Source organism: Dunckerocampus dactyliophorus, chromosome 15, assembly GCF_027744805.1.
Source record: "Dunckerocampus dactyliophorus isolate RoL2022-P2 chromosome 15, RoL_Ddac_1.1, whole genome shotgun sequence".
NCBI classification, from domain to species: domain Eukaryota; kingdom Metazoa; phylum Chordata; class Actinopteri; order Syngnathiformes; family Syngnathidae; genus Dunckerocampus; species Dunckerocampus dactyliophorus.
Window position 1 is genome coordinate 22,178,930 of NC_072833.1, and position 20,662 is coordinate 22,199,591.

Genomic DNA, 20,662 nt, shown 5'->3' on the forward strand with positions numbered 1-20,662 from the left:
AGTAATCCATGATGTCCAGCAAACTTATCAAACCACATGTCACACCTTGGAGAGGCAATGTGGGTGAATCCCAGGATGCAGACACAGGAGAGTTCCAGCAGTGAGAATGGTTTAATAATTAGTCCAAATAAGTGAGACAAAACCGCGACTGAAGGTGACGGCGCACAAAAACAGGAAAAGCACCGTGGGTACTCAAGAGGCACAAATAATCTTCGGCTGCTTCTACCGTAGGAGCTGGACGGGCTACTGGGCTGCAGGACGGCAGCTGAAGGACCTGAACGGAGGTGAGTCCAGAACATGAAACACACATGCAGTAGCAGTAGCTGACAGAGGCAATAATCCAGCGCTGACCAGGAGCAGCTGAGAGGATAATAAAGGGTTCTTAATGATGAACAGCTGCATGAAACCAGTAGCTCCGCCCAGCTCAGGTGTCTGCTTCTGCAAGACCAGCACACAAGGCATGAGGAGACAGGACAGTATTGTGAATAAGCATAAAGCAGACAAACAAAAGGTAACAAACCTGTGTCACCGTAGAGTGTGACAGTATCCCCTCCCCCCCCCCCCCCTCTGGTTTTTCCGGGAACTTACTGTAAAACTCTGTGAGGAGCGACAGGTCAAGGATAAGAGACCACGCAACCCATGACCGATCCTCCCAGTCCACTAGGTACTGGACACCCCTGCCCTGTCTCCTGCCATCCAGGATGGCTCTGGCAGTAAAAGCAGGGTGACCCTTGATCAACAGAGGTGGCGGAGGGGGCACTGGGGGGGGGCTGAACTCACAAGAGGTGACCGGCTTGAGGCGAGACACGTGGTATACCGGGTGGGACTTGATAAAGGCCAGGATTTTCAACTGGGCCGACACCGGGTTCACCATCTTCACCACTTCATATGGGCCGACAAATCTGGGTGCCAGTTTCCTGGACTCCACTGCCAGGGGGAGGTCCCGGGAAGACAGCCACACTTTCTGTCCCGGTTTATAGTCGGGTGCCGCCTTCCTATGGCGATCGGCCAATCTCTGGTTGCGTTTGGCTGTGCGGGCGAGGGCGGCTCGGGTGTTGCGCCAGACCCAGTGGATATGACGGATGTGGGAGGTTAGTGACGGTGCGGCACCTTCTGGCATCTGGGATGGAAATATAGGAGGCTGATAACCATAGACTGCTTGAAATGGCGACACGCCCGTGGAGGAACACACTAGTGTATTATGAGAGTACTCCACCCATGGAAGAAAGACGGACCACGAAGTGGGGGTTTGATGAGTCACACACCGAAGGGTAGCCTCCAGGTCTTGGTTGACCCGTTCCGTCTGGCTGTTGGACTGGGGGTGATAACCTGAGGACAGGCTGGCGGTGGCCCCCAGGGCCTTACAGAAGGCCTTCCAGGTGGAGGAGGAAAATTGTGGATCCCAATCGGACACAATATCGCTGGGGATGCCGTGCGGGCAGACCACATGTTGAACCAGAAGCTTGCGGAGGAGGACAAAGTGGGTGAATTTAGAAAACCTGTCCACGATGGTCAGAATGACTGTAAAGCCTCTTGATGCGGGGAGTCCGGTGACAAAGTCAAAGTGTGACCATGGGTGGGGGGCAATGGGGAGGGGTCGCAGGAACCCAGCTGGGGCCTGGTGGGAGGACTTGCTTCGGGCGCAGATGGAACAGGCCGCCACAAAGCGCTTGGTATCAGCATGGAGCGTGGGCCACCAAAAACGCTGTGAAAGGAGGAACGCCGCCCGCCTGGCTCCGGGATGGCAAGCAAGCTTAGAGCTGTGACCCCACAACAGTACCTCTGGGCGCAGGGCGCGGGGGACGAACAGTCGGCCGGCTGGGCAACCATGCAGTCAAGTCAGTCAAATTATACCATATTACACATTGGGAAATATAGATCTATGAATAATTATAAAACAGACATTTTGCATGCAGAGACATTGCAATTTACATGCATTGTCGTACTGTGCACGCAAGCACATGAATTGGCCCCAACATGGCGGCGTAATCGCAGTTGTCGTAACTCTCCATATGAAGGGACTCTAGTCCGCCTAGCCCCACCCACCTCTCTTGCTCACCATCATGGCGGACTTTCTACTCCAAAGCGTACTCCATTCTGTTCCATTTATTTGCGGTGGATAGCCAACCCTATTTTTAACTTTAGACTCCTTGGTGTCAGCCGTGAAGACATTGAGCAGAAGCGTTGAAAGATCACTAGCAACTCATGGCGAAAATAAAGACCCAGCGTTATCCTCAGCTTCGTTACCAGCTGCTGTACAAGCAATGTGAAAGTGAGGGAGAGTCATCAATTAAGACACCTAAGTATTTGCATTGGATTTGGATTTTCTTTTTTATGAATTTACGCAGCAGTCACATGTAATCAAATTGTAATCGTGTTTTGTTTAAAATGGTATTTTGTTTGTAATTAAAAGTAATGCTTTTTATTTTATTATTTATTATTTGTATGTTGTTTGTTAGTTTGTCAGCGTTGGTAACAGCGTAAGGTACGAAACAAAGTAAAACAAGTTTCTTTCATACTGCTGTTCAGGTTTTTATCGACATCTACATGTATGTATATATATATATATATACTGCTCAAAAAAATTAGAGGAACACTTGGTCAGATCTAAACTGGGGGAAAAATGATCTTGAATATCTTTCCTGATAATAAGTGGGTGATGTATTAGTAACAAAATGATGCCACATCATTTGATAGAAATGAAAATGATCACCCTATAGAGGGGGGAAATCAAAGACACCCCAAAAATGAAAGTGAAAAAATGATGCAGCACACTGGTCCATTTAGCTAAAATGTCATTGTAGCAACTCAAAATGATTCTCAGTAGTTTGTGTGGCCCCCACGTGCTTGTACGCATGCCTGACAACGTCGGGGCATGCTCCTAATGAGACTACGGATGGTGTCCTGGAGGATCTCCTCCCAGATCTGGACCAGGGCATCAATGAGCTCCTGGACAGTCTGAGGAGCAACATGGCGGCGCTGGATGGACCTAAACATAATGTCCCAGAGGTGTTCTATTGGGTTTAGGTCAGGTGAACGTGGGGGCCAGTCAATGGTATCAATTCCTTCATCCTCCAGGAACTACCTGCATACACTAGCCACATGAGGTCGGGCATTGTCGTGGACCAGGAGGAACCCAGGTCCCACTGCACCAGCGTAGGTTCTGACAATGGGTCCAAGGATTTCGTCCCGATACCTAATAGCAGTCAGGGTGCCGTTATCTAACCTGTAGAGGTCTGTGCGTCCTTCCAGGGATATGCCTCCCCAGACCATCACTGACCCACCACCAAACCGGTCATGCTGAATGATGTTGCAGGCAGCATAACGTTCTCCACGGCATCTCCAGACCCTTTCACGTCTGTCGCATGTGCTCAGGTTGAACTTGCTCTCATCAGGGAAGAGCACAGGGCACCAGTGGTGTAGTTGCCAATTCTGGTGGTCGATGGCAAATGCCAATGGAGCTCTACGGTGCTGGGCAGTGAGCACAGGGCCCACTACAGGACGTCGGGCCCTCAGGCCACCCTCATGGAGCCTGTTTCTGGTTGTTTGGTCAGAAACATTCACACCAGTGGCCTGCTGGAGGTCATTTTGTAGGGCTATGGCAGTGCTCATCCTGTTCCTCCTTGCACAAAGGAGCAGATACCGATCCTGCTGAGGGTTGAAGGACATTCTACGGCCCTGTCCAGCTCTCCTGGAGTAACTACCTGTCTCCTGGAATCTCCTCCATGCGTCCAGGTACCGCAGTCCAGATCTGGGAGGAGATCCCCCAGGACACCATCCGTAGTGTCATTAGGAGCATGCCCCGACGTTGTCAGGCATGCGTACAAGCACGTGGGGGCCACACAAACTACTGAGAATCATTTTGAGTTGCTACAATGACATTTTAGCAAAATGGACCAGTGTGCTGCATCATTTTTTCACTTTCATTTTTGGGGTGTCTTTGATTTCCCCCCTCTATAGGGTGATCATTTTCATTTCTATCAAATGATGTGGCATCATTTTGTTACTAATACATCACCCACTTATTATCAGGAAAGATATTCAAGATCATTTCCCCCCAGTCAATGTATTTTCGAAGTGTTCCTGTATTTCTTTTGAGCAGTGTATATATATTCAAGTGTACGCAGTGGAAGTTACACGGGAGGGCGAGGAGAAGGAAACGCAAAATGCAGTAGAGCCGTTTGGACTTGCTGTCATACAGCATTATTTAATTGGTAGCTAAACTGGACTGGATTCTCCAACACGTAGCCGTTCAAACTTAATATATAATATAAGAAACACACAGACAATAGATGCGATTATGCAACAATACGACGAGACAAAACATTTACGGTGTTAGTTTTCAACTGGCACCTCTGAAGGCAGCAATAAATAGTAATATCTGCTGCCCTCTTGTGGATAAAGTCAGTCATGACAGTTGCACTAACTAGGAAATGGCAACGTTAACGGCAAAACCAAGAGCGATCTTTGTCATCCCACGTGTATGTAAATCGACACAAAAAATGGCCACTTTCGTCACTCCTTAACTTGTATTGTAGCTGTTACATGTTTAACGACTGTTAAAAAAATATCGTTTCATTATTAACTTCGTAATTTATCGTAAATTTGCATTATCGTGTTTTATATGTAGGACGAGCGGTATACAAAATGGTTGGATCTTGTCTATATAATAAAGTGGTTCGTGATAGGTTGATCCAAACGATGAAAAGACGTAATGGTGCCATACCGTAATGGCAGCTGCGATGGCCGAGTGGTTAAGGCGTTGGACTTGAAATCCAATGGGATCTTCCCGCGCAGGTTCGAACCCTGCTCGCAGCGAGTTGCATTTTTTTTGTTTGAAATACTGCACGAGAGCCATCTTTTGAGCGTTATCTTCCACCCTCTTCCTTGCATCGACATTGTAAGCGAGTGATGACGTGCTTCACAAAGCAACAAGCCTCCGAGCTCAGTATGTCCACTGACATCTAACAAAATAAGGGTCTCTGAAAAACAGCTTCAATTCACAATGTGCGAGGGGTAGCAAGCTGGTCCTATTTTTTTATGACACAAAATGTTTAAAATAAAAACGTCATTTCTATAACGTAAGTTGCATATTGTATTGCAGTATTTGTCTTATTTGCACAAACAGCGCTTATTTGTGAAACGCATACAGCGGCATCACAGTAAAAGAAGCATAATGCGTTCATTCATTACACAACTTGCGCATTGACATTAGCTTAGCCTAGTTTTATTATTTTTAAGCATAATTTATGTCTTAATGGCCAGGGAGGGTTAAAGCTCTGTTTATTGGCATAGTGTGTGTCATGTTCAATGTGAAAGTGCTGTCTGTATAGAGGCTGACTGTGAACTAAGGATGTGTGCGCGCGTGTGTTTGTGTGGAAAAAAAAGGTGATGACACTAAATGTTTTAGTCAAGTTAGATCACTCTTCTATTGAGAAGCAATGGAAAGGATGAAGTGTTGCTGAGTCAGCAAGGAGAGGCCAACTTTACTTATGTTACTCATAGAAACTTTTATTATGTTATGTCAGCGCTTGTATGGAGTGGACTGTCGCCGTGGTAACTTACCTTACACTCTTGCTTCCAAGCTACTACACGGAAAGAAAGCTTGACGACTGAAATGATAAAGTTGTCACTTTCAGGTTAAAATGAAGAAACATTTAAATTATTACAAAAGTCACAATTTTGCAGGCAACACACATAATTCTAATATTATGAATTGAGTCTCCACATATTACAGCATTTTAGATGCTGTTATTGTACAACTTTAGTTTGCGAACAGTTTTCTTGTAATATTCTCACTTTAGTCTCCTAACATTATAACATTTTTCTTGTAATAGTACGACTTCAGTCCACAAAGATGACAATATTTTTCTTGTGATATTACAACTTTTGTCTCCGGGCATTACAACTATATACTCCTAATATTCCGACTTTAGTCTCCTAACATTACGACATTTTACACGTAAATTATGAATTTAGTCTCCTAATATTACAACATTTTTGTCATACTGGTACGACATTAGTGTCCTCCCATTTCAATTTACTCGTAAATTAAAAATTTTGTCTCATTACAATATTTTTCTCGAAATACAGCAGCTCGACTTCAGTCTCCTAGCATTGCAACTATTTACTCCAATTACCAATTTAGTTTCCTAACATTACAACATTTTTCTCTTTTTCTCATAATGGTGCAACATTAGTGTCCTAGCATTACAACTATTCACTCATAAATTACGAATTTAGTATCCTAACAATACGACATTTTACTCGTAAATTACAAAACATTACGAAATGTTTCTCTTTTTCTTGTACTGGTACAACATTAGTGTCCTATTTACTTGTAAATTGAAAATTTAGTCTCAACGTTAGAACATTTTTCTCGTAATAGTATGACTTGAGTTTCCGAACATTTCAACATTTTTCTCGTCATGGAACGACTTTACTCTCTCCAAGTCTTGACTTGGAAATTACGAATTTAGTCTCCTAACATTTTGCTTGTAATGATACGACATTGGTCTCCTAGCATTACAACTATTTACTCCTCAATAACAAATTTAGTCTCCTAACATTATAATATTTTACTCATAAATTACAAAATTAGTCTCCCAACATTACGACATTTTTCTCTTTTTCTCGTGCTGGTGCGACATTAGTGTCCTAGCATTACAACTATTTACTCCTAAATTACAAATTTAGTCTCAGAACATTATGACATTTTTCTCGTACTGGTACGACATTAGTGTCCTAGCATTACAACTATTTACTCGTAAATCACAAATTTAGTCTCGGAACGTTACGACATTTTTCTCATAATAGTATGACTTTAGTCTCCTAACATTACAACTATTTACTCATAAATTATACATTTAGTCTCCTAACATTACGACATTTTACTCGTAAATTATGAATTAAGTCTCCCAACATTACACATTTTTTCTCGTACTGGTACGACATTAGTGTCCTAGCATTACAACTATTTACTCCTAGATTACAAATTTAGTCTCGTAGCATTATGACATTTGTCTCATTATATTATGACTTTAGTCTCCTAACGTTACAACTATTTACTCATAAATTACAAATGTATTCTCCTAACATTACAACATTTTGCTCGTAATGGTACAACATTGGTCTACTAGCATTACAACTATTTACTACTAAAATAACAGTTTAGTCTCCTAACATTACGACCTTTTTCTCGTACTGGTACGACATTAGTGTCCTTGCATTGCAACTATTTACGCGTAAATTACAAATTTAGTCTCAACATACGAACATTTTCTCCTAATAGCATGACTTGAGTCTCCTCACATTACATTTTTCTCAGAATGTGATGACTTTAGTCTCCAAACATTACAACTATTTATTCATAAATTACAAATTTAGTCTCAACATGGCAACATTTTTCTCATAATTGCATGACTTTAGCTTCCTAACATTATGAAATATTTCTCAGAATGGTACGACTTTAGCATTACAACTATTTACTTGTAAATTACGAATTTAGTCTCCTAACATTCCGACATTTTTCTTGTACAAGATTGGTCTCCTAGCATTACAACTATTCACTTGTTACAGTTTTCTCGTAAAAGTATGACTTTAGTCTCCTGGCGTTATGACATTTTTTTCCGAATGGTCCGATTTTAGTCTTCTAGCATTACTAACTATTTACAAGTAAATTACAAATTTAGTCTGAACATTGCAACATTTTTCTCGTAATAGCATGACTTTAGTCTCCTAACATTACAACATTTTTCCTTTACTGGTATGAGATTAGCGTCCTTGTACTACAAGTATTTACACGTTAAATTTTTCTCGTAATAGCAGGACTTTAGTCTCCTAACATTACAACATTTTTCCTGTACTGGTATGAGATTAGCGTCCTTGTATTACAAGTATTTACACGTTAAATTTTTCTCGTAATAGCAGGACTTTAGTCTCCTAACATTACGACATTTTTCCTTTACTGGTATGAGATTAGCGTCCTTGTATTACAAGTATTTACACGTAAAATTTTTCTCGTAATAGCATGACTTTAGTCTCCTAACATTACGACATTTTTCCTGTACTGGTATGAGATTAGCGTCCTTGTATTACAAGTATTTACACGTTAAATTTTTCTCGTAGTAGCAGGACTTTAGTCTCCTAGCATTCCAACTATTGACTGGTTAATGACACATTTAGTCTCAACATTACAACATTTTTCTCGCAATGGTACGACTTTAGTCTCCTAGCATTACAACTATTTACAAGTGAATTACAAATTTAGTCTCAACATTGCAACATTTTTCTATAGTATAGAATGTAGTATGACTTTAGTCTCCTAACACCTTTAGCTTTATTAGCATAAGAAGACATGAAGTGTAGTTGTGTTCCCAGAAGCACTACATTACAAGTAGTGTTTCCATGTGTTGCCGATTATGGGATGTACCGTACTGCAGTGCTCTAATGACAAACACATGTATTCTTGTGTATTTTTGTCCCACATCTTTGTCCCATGAGACACCTCCAATCCTCCTCCCACACATACTACACCACTCTCTCTCGCTCATGTTTGCTTATAAAGTTAGATAAGGCATGACTTGGCTTTTTCGAGTGTTGCCAAAGGTTGTACATACTGGAAAAAACACGTTATTATTTCCCCCCACAAGAATTTGGTGAGTCGCAGGACAGGGGATACCAGTATTCCCTTGATGTCCTGTTTTCATGTGTCACGCTCCCAAATGAATGACTATATAAAGACAAAGAAACAATGATTCACGTTGGGTTCTTGTCATCGTTAGCGAGTCCCGTGGCATTCACACAATGTTCTGGAATGTGTATGTTACAGTGCATGATGATCCGTTCATCTGATCCTGACACTAAAGTCGTCGTGCGAAGCGAATAAATGTCATTTTAGGACACTGAAATCGTAGAAAGAAACCTGTCGCAATGTTAGGAAACTAAAGTTGTACTTTTACAAGAAAAAATGTCATCAAGTTAGTGTGTGCCGCCACCAGCGATCGGCATGTTCCACTAAAGAATAAAATGCAGTTTTATCAGAAAAATTACGTAATCTTAAAAGAATAGTCGTAACAGTACATGAAAATGCTCATAATGTAAGAAGACTTCAGTTGTAATATTACCAGGACAATGTCGTGATATTAGGAGACTAAAGTTGTACTATTATGAGAAAAGTATTGTAACATTATTAGACTAAAGCAGCAACATTACAAGGAGAATTTCGTAAAGTCCGGATTATGACGCCCTCAATAAAGTCACATGTGCATGTACGCGTGTTTGCGTGTCTGCTCGTCTCTCTGTGCCGCACAGGCTGGATGACAAGAGGGTTCACTCTGCATCTGTCTGTGTGCATTTGGTTCTATAGTGGAATGAACGGAGAGAGTGGGCTCTCATCTCATTCAGCCTCTGTGTCTTTGGTGGGGCTACTCGCTGCTACCCTACTACCCCTAGCAGCAGTTAGCTTCGTGAGCCAGCGTACGCATGAATGACGGCACAAAAGCGATAGTTTTTAAGACGAATGCCACAGCCACCGTGTGGGACTATTTCGGTGAGCGCATGAACCCCGACAACCGACACGGACAGTTTTCTCAACTGAAAAAACTACCGATGGTGGTGCTCGGGCAGCGGAGCCTTCGTGCCGACAGTCAACGCTTACTGAGGCCTTTAGTTTCTCATTTTGCACAAAACAGTGCAAAATGGAGTGCACTCACAGACAGTTTTTCCCTAAATGAAGCATTTTCTGGCTAAAACTGGCTAAATGAACTAAAATACAAATATAAGGCATTCAGAAAATGCATTGAAAGACACTGTGACTGATATGTAGTATTCTACATTGGTCACTAGGTGTCAGTAATGTCACACACAACAGACTTGATCGCCAGAACCCACAGACTCTTATTGCAGGTTTGAATTAGCGCACACCAGGCACACTAATCCCCAATAAAAATCTACTGTTACGGCCGTGACCCGCGACAAAATAAAACTGAGCTCGGAGCCCCCGACGTCACTTCCTGTCTGCCCGCCACTCAACCCCACTAGGGAACACATTTATAGCAACACACATGAGCACAAGTCTTATTTATGTCTTATTTTTTCTTATTATGTCTACTATAGTGGATAACACACATTTAAAGGTGACTATAGGGGCGTCATTTCATTGTCTAGATCGGGGGTGTCAAACTCATTTTAACTGAGGGCCACATCACAGTTACGGCTGCCCTCAGAGGGCCACTTGTAACTGTCAGTTTTTATGAATCTAAATCTGAATATAACCTCATAATATTATTACACAGTTGCCCATGCATTAGATTATTATATTTTTACTAACAAATTGATGGATAACTTGCTTTGAAATGAGAAGTGAAGCAGGCATTCAAGTATTTGTTTTTGAAAAATGCCTGGAATATCTTGCTGCATGATTAGACAATACTGACGTTTAGAAGAACCACATGCAGTGCAATTTTTCTGTCAAAATGACAAATACATTTAAAAGGGCAAAGGTGAAATGCATTATTGACATGCATTATTACGGGCCGCATAAAATGATGTGGCGGGCCACATCTGGCCGCCGGGCCTTGTGTTTGACACCTGTGGTCTAGAGGGCTCTAATAATGTTAAAACCCGTATTTAGAAGGTTGGAAACAGGCTTTCTCTGCTCTAATTACGAAAACATTTTATTTGTAAATAAGGAATCCTGCTTCACAGAAATTCACTCATCACGGTTGGTTCTGGAATCAATTCACCACAATAACTCTTATTTTCTTTGTCTCTACTATCCAGCCTGGTTTGTTTTTTTTTTTATGTGAAGTTTATTATCATCATCAATCAATCAATCAATCTATGAAATGAGGGATTACTGTCATATAAGTCAAACGTAGTAATCTTATAACATGAACGTTGTAACATTACGAGAAAAATGGAAATGTAAATAAACTTTATGACAGGTATGTCCACGCGGCACATTCCAAAAATAAAATTTTCACAAAAAATACGAAAAAAATCCCAGCAAAAATTGAAAAATCAGCAGTAATTAAGAATTAAGTGAAAATATAAACACGAAAAAAAAGTTGTATGCTAATGAGAAAAAGTCATAATATTATTATTAGTACAATATAGTTGAAATATTAACGAAAAAGACATAATTTTTGAAAAAGTCATAACAGTATGAGAAACAAAACAACAAATAAAAAGAAAAACCGAAAAATGAGATGGGAAAAAAAGGCTGTAATTTTACGAGAATAAAGTCAAAATATGTAAAGAAAAAAGTCATACTCTAGTGAGAAAAAAAGTTGCAATTTTGCAAGAATAAACTTATGAGGGCAAACAAATGTCATTTTAGTACCGTACAGTCAAAATAGTAAAGGAAAAACCTCATTTAAAAAAAAAAGTCTTGATATTATAAGACGCAAACAAAATAAAGTTGTCATTTTTGGAAAATTAGGCTGGGGAAAAAGTCATAATATTATGGAAATATATATTACATAATATTACAAGAAGAAAATTTAGGGACATTTAAGAAGATAGTGGAAATATTTGGGGGTTTGGGGTAGGCCAACAGCAACAATGGTAAATGTTGCTTTCCAAAATATACAAAATAATGAAGTTGCTTGCTTTTTAACATGACTAAATAAATGACTAAATGATGGAACGTTGTGTTTCTGTAAAAGGAGTCAGTTTATGGAACAATCTAAATAAAGAAACTAAAGAATCCAAGTCTGATACCATATTAAAAAAAATGGTTAAAACGAGTATGTTGAGGAAATATGAACTATCCCAGATATGATTGGCTGTCATGCTATGGTTATTTTTGTTGTGGGAAATGGCATTGCTTGAGTTATAATTGAAATGTGTAACCTCCTGTGCGGCTGGTTACTATAGGTATATTTTTTTGTTTTTATTGTTTTTAAATATGATTTTGTTTGTGGCTGAAAAAGGGCAGAGATAATAAGACTTGTCTTCTTTCAGCTCCCTTTCATTCTGGTTTGAAGAGTGTTTGGTTTTATGTTACAGTGTTTTAATATTGTTTGTTTTCTTCTTTTTGGAACGGAATAAATGTTTCAATCAATCAATCAATCAATCAAAATTTGTCTCGTCATGTTATGATTCTCCTCTCCTCACATTATGACATTTTTTTCACCACATAACATCAACTTCTGTCTTGCAGTACTTTGTTATTCTTTTAATATCACCACTCTTTCCTCCCCCCTGAATAATAATCATCATAATAATAGCATAACTGTAATGATGAAAAAATGTGTCACTGATCCTTTTTAGACATTTTTCCATCGTTTATCACAATTAGACATTTGGGGAACACTTTCCGCTGTGGAGGGGGGGGGGTTGCATACCACAGCCGTGTGTGAGTGCGTGTGTGTGTGTGTGCGTGACTGTTCATGTTTGTCCATTGACGCTGTCAGACGTCGGAACGGGTGGGCGGATGTGTGTGTGTGTGTGTGTGTGTGTGTGTATTGAAAAGAGGAAGCTTTTCCAGACACTGCCAAATGACATCATCGCCATTGCAAATAACCTCTGTATGCGCAAGGGAGGGAGGCTTGTGTGTGTGTGTGCGTGTGCGTGTGTGTGTGTGTGTGTGTGTGTGTGTGTGTGTGTCTGTCAAGGCTATAAAAGCAAAGGAAGTCAAGCAAAAGTTCATTTTACATCCGAGCAGCAGAAGACCAGCATCACGACAAAAGGTAATACCTTCCTTTTTTTTTAAGGACTTTTGTTCATTATTTATTATTTTCAATTCTTACAAGTCAGGGGTGTCCAAACCTTTTCCAGCGAGAGCCACACAGTGAAAAATGAAAGGATGCAAGGTCCACTATGATATTTGGGAAGCAACACATGTATGATATGCCAAGAAGCTATATTTATATTTTTCAAATGTGTAATGTTTTGGCTTTATTCCCATAATATTAGAACTTTTTACCCAACATAATTGTCCAAAAATTACATTATTTTGTTGTTTGTTTCTCATAATATTAGGACTTTAAAAAAAAACAAACTTTTTCTTTAAAATTTGTAATCTATGCTACTAAAATGACATTATTTTTCCTCATAATATTACAAGTTTATTCTCGTAAAACTGCGCCTTTTTTCTTGTAATATTTTGACTTCATTCTCATAAAATTACAGCTGTTTTTTCTCATTTTTTTCATTTTTCTTCTTGAAATTGAGTTTATTCCCATAATATTGTAACTTTATTCTCATACACATTGTAACTTTTTCCGCAAATCTTTTGTTTTGTTGTTTTCTCACGCTGCGACTTTTTAAACGCCTTTTTAATATTTCAACTTCATGCAACTAAAATGACGTTATTTTTTCCTCATAATATTATGAGGTTATTCTCGTATCTTTTGTTGTTGGATTACGACTTTTTTCTCTCAGCATTTTGACTTTCTTCTTGCAAAATTACTGCTGATTTTTCCATTTTTGTTGCTGTTGTTTTGTTTTTTTGTCAAATTATATTTTTAGGATGTGTCAATGGCCAATAAAAAACAGCCGCGGGCCACAAATGGCCACAGTTTGGACACCCCTGTTATAAATTATGTTTTTATACATTTTTTTTAAAATGTAAAGCATTTTTGTGTTCTTTTAGTTTTTTTGTGCATCACTGATTTAAAGAAATGACAACTGGTAATTTATTCCCTTAGGTTTTTTTTTTAATTAGTGATTTAACTGTGGTTGTTTATAAGTATTTTTAAATAAATGAAAACATTAATTTTAAAACAAACTTTTGGATTATTAATATCAATATACGTATAATAAGGATATTCCTGTATTAAGCATTTTTTTATTTTTTTGTTTTTTCTTCGCTGGTTTCACTGATTTATATGGTAGGGTACTGTTTACATACTGTATTATCTGATACTGGTGCCAAATCGGTGCTTAAACGATGCCAGAACCGGTACTTAAAAAAAGGAAAACATTTAGATTTATTCCAAAAACAATGCTTTTTCATTTTTATGGAATTTTGCAAATGCAAGTTCAACAGAATAGTAATTTAATTACTTAATGTATAATTATTTTATATAAATACCAATAGCTAGTTTTTCACGCTGCCATTACGATACAGAGTTCATTATTTTCATTATTATTTTTTAATACACATTTTAAAAAATAATTTATTATCATAAAATTAAGAATATTCTTATGCTATATTTTTTTTCACTATTTTACTTTTTTCCTAATCGCCGATTTAACTGTAGTTGTTTACGAGTATGTTTAAATAAATTAAAAATAACTTTTAAATAATTTTTTCGTACACATTTTTTGTTTAAAAAAAAATAAATAAATACATTTGGGATTTTTGCCAATTTTTTATTAATTTCTTTTAATGGTTTACTTTTTTAAATCACTGACTTAGCTGAATTTGTGCAACTGCTGTCAACGTGATTGACTACCATGAAACTGAACAACTGAACTTTCTCCACGCAGGATGTTTTGTGTGTACTTTCTCCTCGTCTTCCTGCTGAGCGCTAGCAGAGACGGGCTAGCATCGCTGCAGGACAAGCACACTGACTTCGGCCTGAGGGTCTTCTCCCACTTGGTGAGGGCCTCTGGGGACGACAATGTGGTCTTGTCTCCCTACGGCGTGTCCTCCGTGCTGGCCATGGCTCAGCTGGGCGCAGCCGGGAACACCCGCAAGGCCATGACGGCCGCCATGGGCTTCAACCTGCAAGGTGAGACATATTCACCACTTGAACTCGATCAAACTCGGCTAGGACTTTATTATTATTTAAAAATTCCATGATTTGAATTTATTTCCAAAATGCATACAGTTTACATTGAATGCTTCATGTTACAATTCACGATATGTATCAAATAGAAGATTTGCAAAAATGCGTACTTAGCTATTGCAGCTAATTCTGTCATACTTACTTTTGCTCACATGCTAATATGTACTGTCCTAATCAAATGAATAAACAAACAAATGTTACACTAATGAGACAATAGCCACCAGGAAGTACTGTGTCAATGCTAACATGTGAGTCTATCTTATCGTACAGTATGTCTAAGATGTCTATTATTACGTCTACTATATTGGGTAATACAAGTGTAAAGGTGACTATCGGAGTGTTATTTTATGTGTAGAGGACTCTAATAATGTTGAAAACTGTATTTAGGAGGTCATGCACAGGAATGAAAATATTCCATTTATTAATATTGAATCCTACTGTACGGAAATTCACTTATCACGGGTCTGGAATTAAGTAACCGCGATAAACGAGTTACGACCATATGTACCAATAACATGTTTAACTATGGCAGTATATTTAGATATCTTTTAATATTATAACTATTTTTCACCAAATTATGACTCTTCCTTATAAAATTGCACATTTTTTTTGGTTTATGTAACCGCAACATGATTTTTTACAAATATTCTGACATTGTTCTCGTAAACAATGATTTTTTTCCCGTATAATTACTTTTTTGTCGGTATATTCCGACTGTTTAGTTGTCACAGTTCAGCTTCATTCTCATTACTATTTTAATCTGAAGTTGGATACAGTATGGCCCCCTACTTGCTGGTTGTTGTTTTTGTGTTATAAGCGGGGATGTTGCGAATGTTTTAATCACTATTCCTGTACTATTAAATGCTTGTTGTTATTCAGAGCGTGGTGTGTCCCGGCAGCAGCGTATGTTGCAGCGTGACCTCCACAGCGAGGAAGGTTTGGACATGGCGAGTGGCGTGATGGTGGAGAGGAAGATGATCCTGAAGAAAAGCTACCGTCATGCCCTCCTCAAGGCCTTCAGCAGCCACCCTCACCAGGTGGACTTCACCAGGCCCGACCAGGCGGTCAGCGTCATCAATGCCTGGGTCTCTGACCACACCGCAGGTACTTAAAAACATGAATCATCATAAGAATATTATTTAAAGTTGCCATTTTTACCGGGTCTACCAGAAGAAAAAAAAAGTCACATTACCACAATAAAAAGGTTGCTGATTTTCTAAAATGTTCCGAAAACATTTTTTCAAGAATGACGTGGAAATACGAGACGCTGAGGCTGTAATTTTTCCTTGAACAAAGTGGAAATATGACACTGAAATGTGAAGTTCATATGAAAAAGTTGTAATATTTCGAGCAAAAGAGAACAAAGTTGTAGTTTCATATGGGAAAAGTCGTATTATCATGAAAAAAAAATGTATTATGAGCACAAAGTTGTAACTATGAGAGTAAAATGGAAAAATCACAGTAATACGTGATCGTTTTTATTAGTGAGGCCATTTTATGTACATAAAGGTAAAAAAAAAATTAAAAAGGGGCTTCAAGGGTTGATATAGTTAGATATTAGGGGTGTCACAAGATCATTTCCTTCAGAAAAATAAAAGTTTTGTGGGCACTAAGCCTGGGACCAAAATAAATTAATTAATCACGCAAAAAATGAAAATGAACTCAATATTTTTGCCGGCCTCAGTACAGCACATTGCCATGTGCATGTGTGTCTGTTTTCCTCGCCTCTCGCCTCCAAACCTTGGCACGTTTGTTCCATAGAACAGCGCCATGAACGGAGTGAGCCCTTGAGTCAGTCGTACAGTCTCTTTTGTCTCGGTGGGTGGAGGCGGGGCCGCTAGCATACACACAGAGTGCGGGAGGAGTAGAAACGTGGTAGAACTTTAACTAGCAGATTGCAATATGTCGTCATCATTTTTTGTCATTCAAAGTAATGTTAAAATCTTGTCTCGTCTCGTTTTCACAGAACCAATCTCATGTATCGCCTCGTCTCGTGTGTCGGGTGACACGCCTATCAGATATCTTTTAATATTACAACAGCTTTCATTCTCGCATATGTCAGCAGATTTCTGAGATCTTTTTTTTTCCTTGCAAAATTCTGACTTATAGACATCAGCAGGAGAGTTCCACTTCACTCTCGTGATATTCTAACTTCATCCACAGCAGCAATATTCTTTTAATGTGGTCACTTCTTTTCTAGTAACACTCTCCAGTACCAAGAAAAAGGTCTGGTAATGTAACGTTATTCTTATTCATTATTATTCTTTCAATAGTTACACCTTTTTTTTCCCCTTAATTCATTTTTTTTCACTTTATTCCACTAAAATGATGTCTGCTTTGTTGCAATTTTTTCTCAGTTTATTCTTATGATTACGTCATTATTCTTTTAGTGTCGCAACTTACTTCTGGTAATAGTTCAAGTTCTGACTTGTAATTTGTTCTTTTAATATCGCAACTTTTTTGTTTTTTTTGCATAAAATTTCGACTCCCTCCCCCCCATCATAGCTCAAATTTATCATTTTTATGGTATATTATTGTATATTCTTTCATATGATGAGGACATTTTTCTTGTAATAGTTCAACATTATTCCTGTAATTTACAATATTCTTATAATAGGACTTTCTTCTCACAATTAAAACTTTTAGAACAATTAGAACAAATTTCACTCAAATCTCGTCTCTGCTATTTGCAGACGATGTGGTCCTGATGGCCTCATCGGGCTGTGACCTTCAGCGTTTACTGGGGCGGTTTGCATCTGAGTGTGAAGCTTCAGCACCTCCAAATCCAAGGCCACGGTTCTTAGTCAGAAAAGGGTGGATTGGTTGGAAAGGGACAGGCTGGAGCGTGAGGTTGACAGGCGGATCGGCGCAGTGTCTGCAGTAATGCAGTCGCTGTACCGGTCTGTCGTGGTGAAGAGAGAGCTGAGCCGTTATCGTTATGACAACTTTGTTTTTTGTAAAATTAGGCCTTCTTGTCAACTTATTTGTTCACTTTCATTTTTTTCCACAGGAGCCATTCCCAAGTTCTTGGTGCCAGGATCGGTGTCGGACGAGACACGCCTCGTTCTCCTGAACGCCCTCCACTTCCAGGGGCTCTGGAAAGTCCCGTTCGACCCCAAGCTGACCCATGAAAGAATGTTCCACTGCGCCAACGGCAGCGCCGTTCCCGTTAGCATGATGACGCTAACCAACCGCTTCAACTACGGTTAGCGTCAAGTCAGTTATGTTGGCTATGCCGCGGTCACCTACGAACTAGCTCATGAAATCTCCGTCCGTGTTGACAGGTGAGTTTGTGACGTCCGACGGCGTGGATTACGACGTCCTGGAGGTGCCGTACGAGGGCGACTCGCTCAGCATGCTGCTCGTGTCACCCTTCGAGCCCGACGTGCCGCTGAGCTCGCTCAGTCGCGAGCTGAGCAGCCAGAGGATCCAGCAGTGGCGACTGGAACTACGGAACGTCCGCAGACAGTTATCCATGCCCAGGTAAAGTGTACGCTAGCTGTATTGTCGTAACTGTTTGCGCTATATTGACTTGTTATTAACATTGTTGCGTTTCTTTTTTTTTTTTAGGTTTACGCTCAACTCCGATGTGAATTTAAAGGACGCTCTTGTCAACATGGGCATGGGAAACATCTTCAATCTGGCTACAGCTGACTTTAAACGCATCACTGGTTAGTATGTCAGCATTTTACCATGAAAAAACACAATATGTCACGGGAATTGTAAATTATAATCATAAAGCTTGTTGATAGAATTTCATACCTATTATGACATCCAATTGGATGGTGGCATTGCTAGCTGTGTAGCCACTTGTTGCTGGGCAGATCTCATGAAACTCAATCGAAAAGTCAGCTTTACAGATGCCACGTGGTTCAAAGTTAACCTCGCATTGTTTCTTGAACCCTTCAGGCGACGACCGGCTTTGTGTGTCCAAGGTTTTTCAGACGGTAAAGTTGGAGGTCAACGAGCGAGGAACAAAAGGAGCATCAGCCACAGGTAGACCATACTAGCAGAACGGAGCACATACGTACATACAGTGGAACCTTTGTTAGCATCGTTCATTCGTTCCAGAAGGTTCTACTCTAACGGAATCAATTATTCCCATAACAAATCATGTAAATCCAATTCATTTGTTCCGGGAATGCCAGAAATGTTAACACAAAACACAGTTTTATTGTTTTAAATTATATTTTGACATGCATAAAACAATTCTAAATAAATAAATGAATGTTGAAATTGACTTTTCCCCTCATTGAAGACTTGATTCTTCACGTGACTGTTCCCAAAGACACACGTTGAGTGTGACAGCGAGATCAACTATCACCGCTGTCCTGTTGTGTTGCGAGTTATTTCTTGAATTCAATCGTGTTTCTCACCGCAATAACCCAAAATGGAGCCAAAGAAAGTTGCAAGTGCTAGCTTTTTCATAAAGAAGGAGAGAAACGCTATTGAATTCAAGACATAACTCATGACAAACCAGGAAAATTGTGTCTGTGTGGTGTCTCGCTGCCACATGGTGTCTTCACAAACACTCACATCCTCAAAACTGTTCATTTATTCCATTCATTCATCATTTATATGCATTTAGAATTGTTTTATGCATGTAAAGCTTTTGTGTTCACATTTTTGAGACATCACAGACATAGCTGACCTTCCGGTTCCGGCTGCGGTTTTGTTAGCAACATATGCTAACAAGGATGTTTGTGATAAAAATACTTTAAGAACACAGTTGGACTCACGCAGTGTATTAACAACGTAATAGGACGTGTGCCATATTGTACGCTAACCGGAAAATGGACGCCTAACCTCTACTGACCGAAAAACATGCTAACCGGGGCGGTTGCTAAACAAGGTTCCACTGTACTTGATTTATTTCAACTTTTACATGTAAATATATATATACTGTATATATATTTTTACTTGTAGGTGCTGTGATGTTCTCTCGAATGGCTGTGGAGGAGATCACGTTGGATCGACCGTTCCTCTTCTTTATTCAACACAAAGAAACCGGAGTCATTCTGTTCATGGGACACTTTAACCAGCCTCTTTGAATTTGTTTTCCTTTTTACTGACATGACACTGATGCACTTCACAAAACAAAGGAGATATGTTACTATGCTTTATTTTTATTTTTATTTTTTTTTACTAATTGTGTGTTTTGCAACGCTGTATTTGTATTTATATTTTATTTATTAAGAATTAAAACACTGTATTTTAAATAAAGCCTTCAGTTTGAGTATTTCTGACCGGTTTCATCATTTGAGGTAGAAAACATACATTTTGATTGATATTTTTATTTTTTAGAAAATGTTTTATGTCAAAACGTCACTGAAAATGCACTTCAATTTTGTGTGGATAGGACCCCCACATGGCATCATTCGTTACCGTTCCAATAAGTTCATTTTAAAAATGTGGTTATTTTTTCATGACCATAAGGCGATGTAAAAGTACACATGTGGGTAATTAACTTGAAGTATTTACACAATGCAACCAGTAACGGCATTGTTAATACATTCGATAGACTATAACCTAAATCATCATCATCACTGAGTTGTCATGAATTCCGCTAATCACCCGGAGAAACTGAGTATCTGAAGCTGTATTGTGTGGGACTACACTTTGGCCACGGTCTTGTTTATTTACAACTATACATCTACAACGTTTTCATGACACATACCTTTCTGGTCTTTTGGACCGACTGTAAGCACAATTAATGTCTGAACACTGTGCCGAGGACATCTTCACACTGCAATGTTTCTGGACTCTGCCATCTTCCGTCATGGCGGCCAAACCGGCTGCCGAGTACCCAGTCTTATCCTATCTAGCGTCTTTGATGCAGGCCCCGAACGTTCACCTTGTGCTCCGATTGGTTCGAGGCGCTATCCGTCAATGACTTCAACTAGCCAATCAGAGTACAGAAC

General features: G+C 39.4%; 2 protein-coding genes and 1 non-coding gene across 3 annotated transcripts in view; 2 read left to right on the plus strand and 1 right to left on the minus strand.

The window, feature by feature from the left end:
• LOC129195021 (IgGFc-binding protein-like) overlaps positions 1-1,830 on the minus strand; it is an 88,591-nt gene extending 86,761 nt beyond the window's left edge. The window contains exons 1-3 of the mRNA XM_054800713.1: positions 1,781-1,830; positions 589-1,730; positions 227-274 (exon numbers count right to left, since the gene is read on the minus strand). Coding sequence (XP_054656688.1) covers positions 227-274; positions 589-1,730; positions 1,781-1,830 — 1,240 coding nt within the window. The remainder of the gene's footprint in view (positions 1-226; positions 275-588; positions 1,731-1,780) is intronic.
• Positions 1,831-4,736: 2,906 nt separating this feature from the next.
• trnas-uga (transfer RNA serine (anticodon UGA)) lies at positions 4,737-4,818 on the plus strand. The gene has a single exon. It is a non-coding gene; the product is annotated as a tRNA-Ser (tRNA).
• A 7,609-nt stretch (positions 4,819-12,427) lies between these two features.
• serpine1 (serpin peptidase inhibitor, clade E (nexin, plasminogen activator inhibitor type 1), member 1) lies at positions 12,428-19,960 on the plus strand. Its single transcript, XM_054799804.1, has 8 exons — positions 12,428-12,695; positions 14,440-14,684; positions 15,621-15,845; positions 17,752-17,946; positions 18,026-18,224; positions 18,312-18,412; positions 18,651-18,737; positions 19,668-19,960. Exons 2-8 carry the CDS (start codon positions 14,441-14,443, stop codon positions 19,790-19,792), a joined length of 1,176 nt encoding a protein of 391 aa, XP_054655779.1. The 5' UTR covers positions 12,428-12,695; position 14,440; the 3' UTR covers positions 19,793-19,960.
• The last annotated feature ends 702 nt before the right edge of the window (positions 19,961-20,662 follow it).

What these genes read in the sequence shown, in the direction of transcription:
- serpine1 (XM_054799804.1), top strand. Translation starts at nt 14,441, where the DNA reads ATGTTTTGTGTGTACTTTCTCCTCGTCTTCCTGCTGAGCGCTAGCAGA. An exon ending in CATGGGCTTCAACCTGCAAG is followed by an intron (nt 14,685 to 15,620) that starts GTGAGACATATT and finishes GTTGTTATTCAG; the next exon opens with AGCGTGGTGTGTCCCGGCAG. An exon ending in AGACAGTTATCCATGCCCAG is followed by an intron (nt 18,225 to 18,311) that starts GTAAAGTGTACG and finishes TTTTTTTTTTAG; the next exon opens with GTTTACGCTCAACTCCGATG.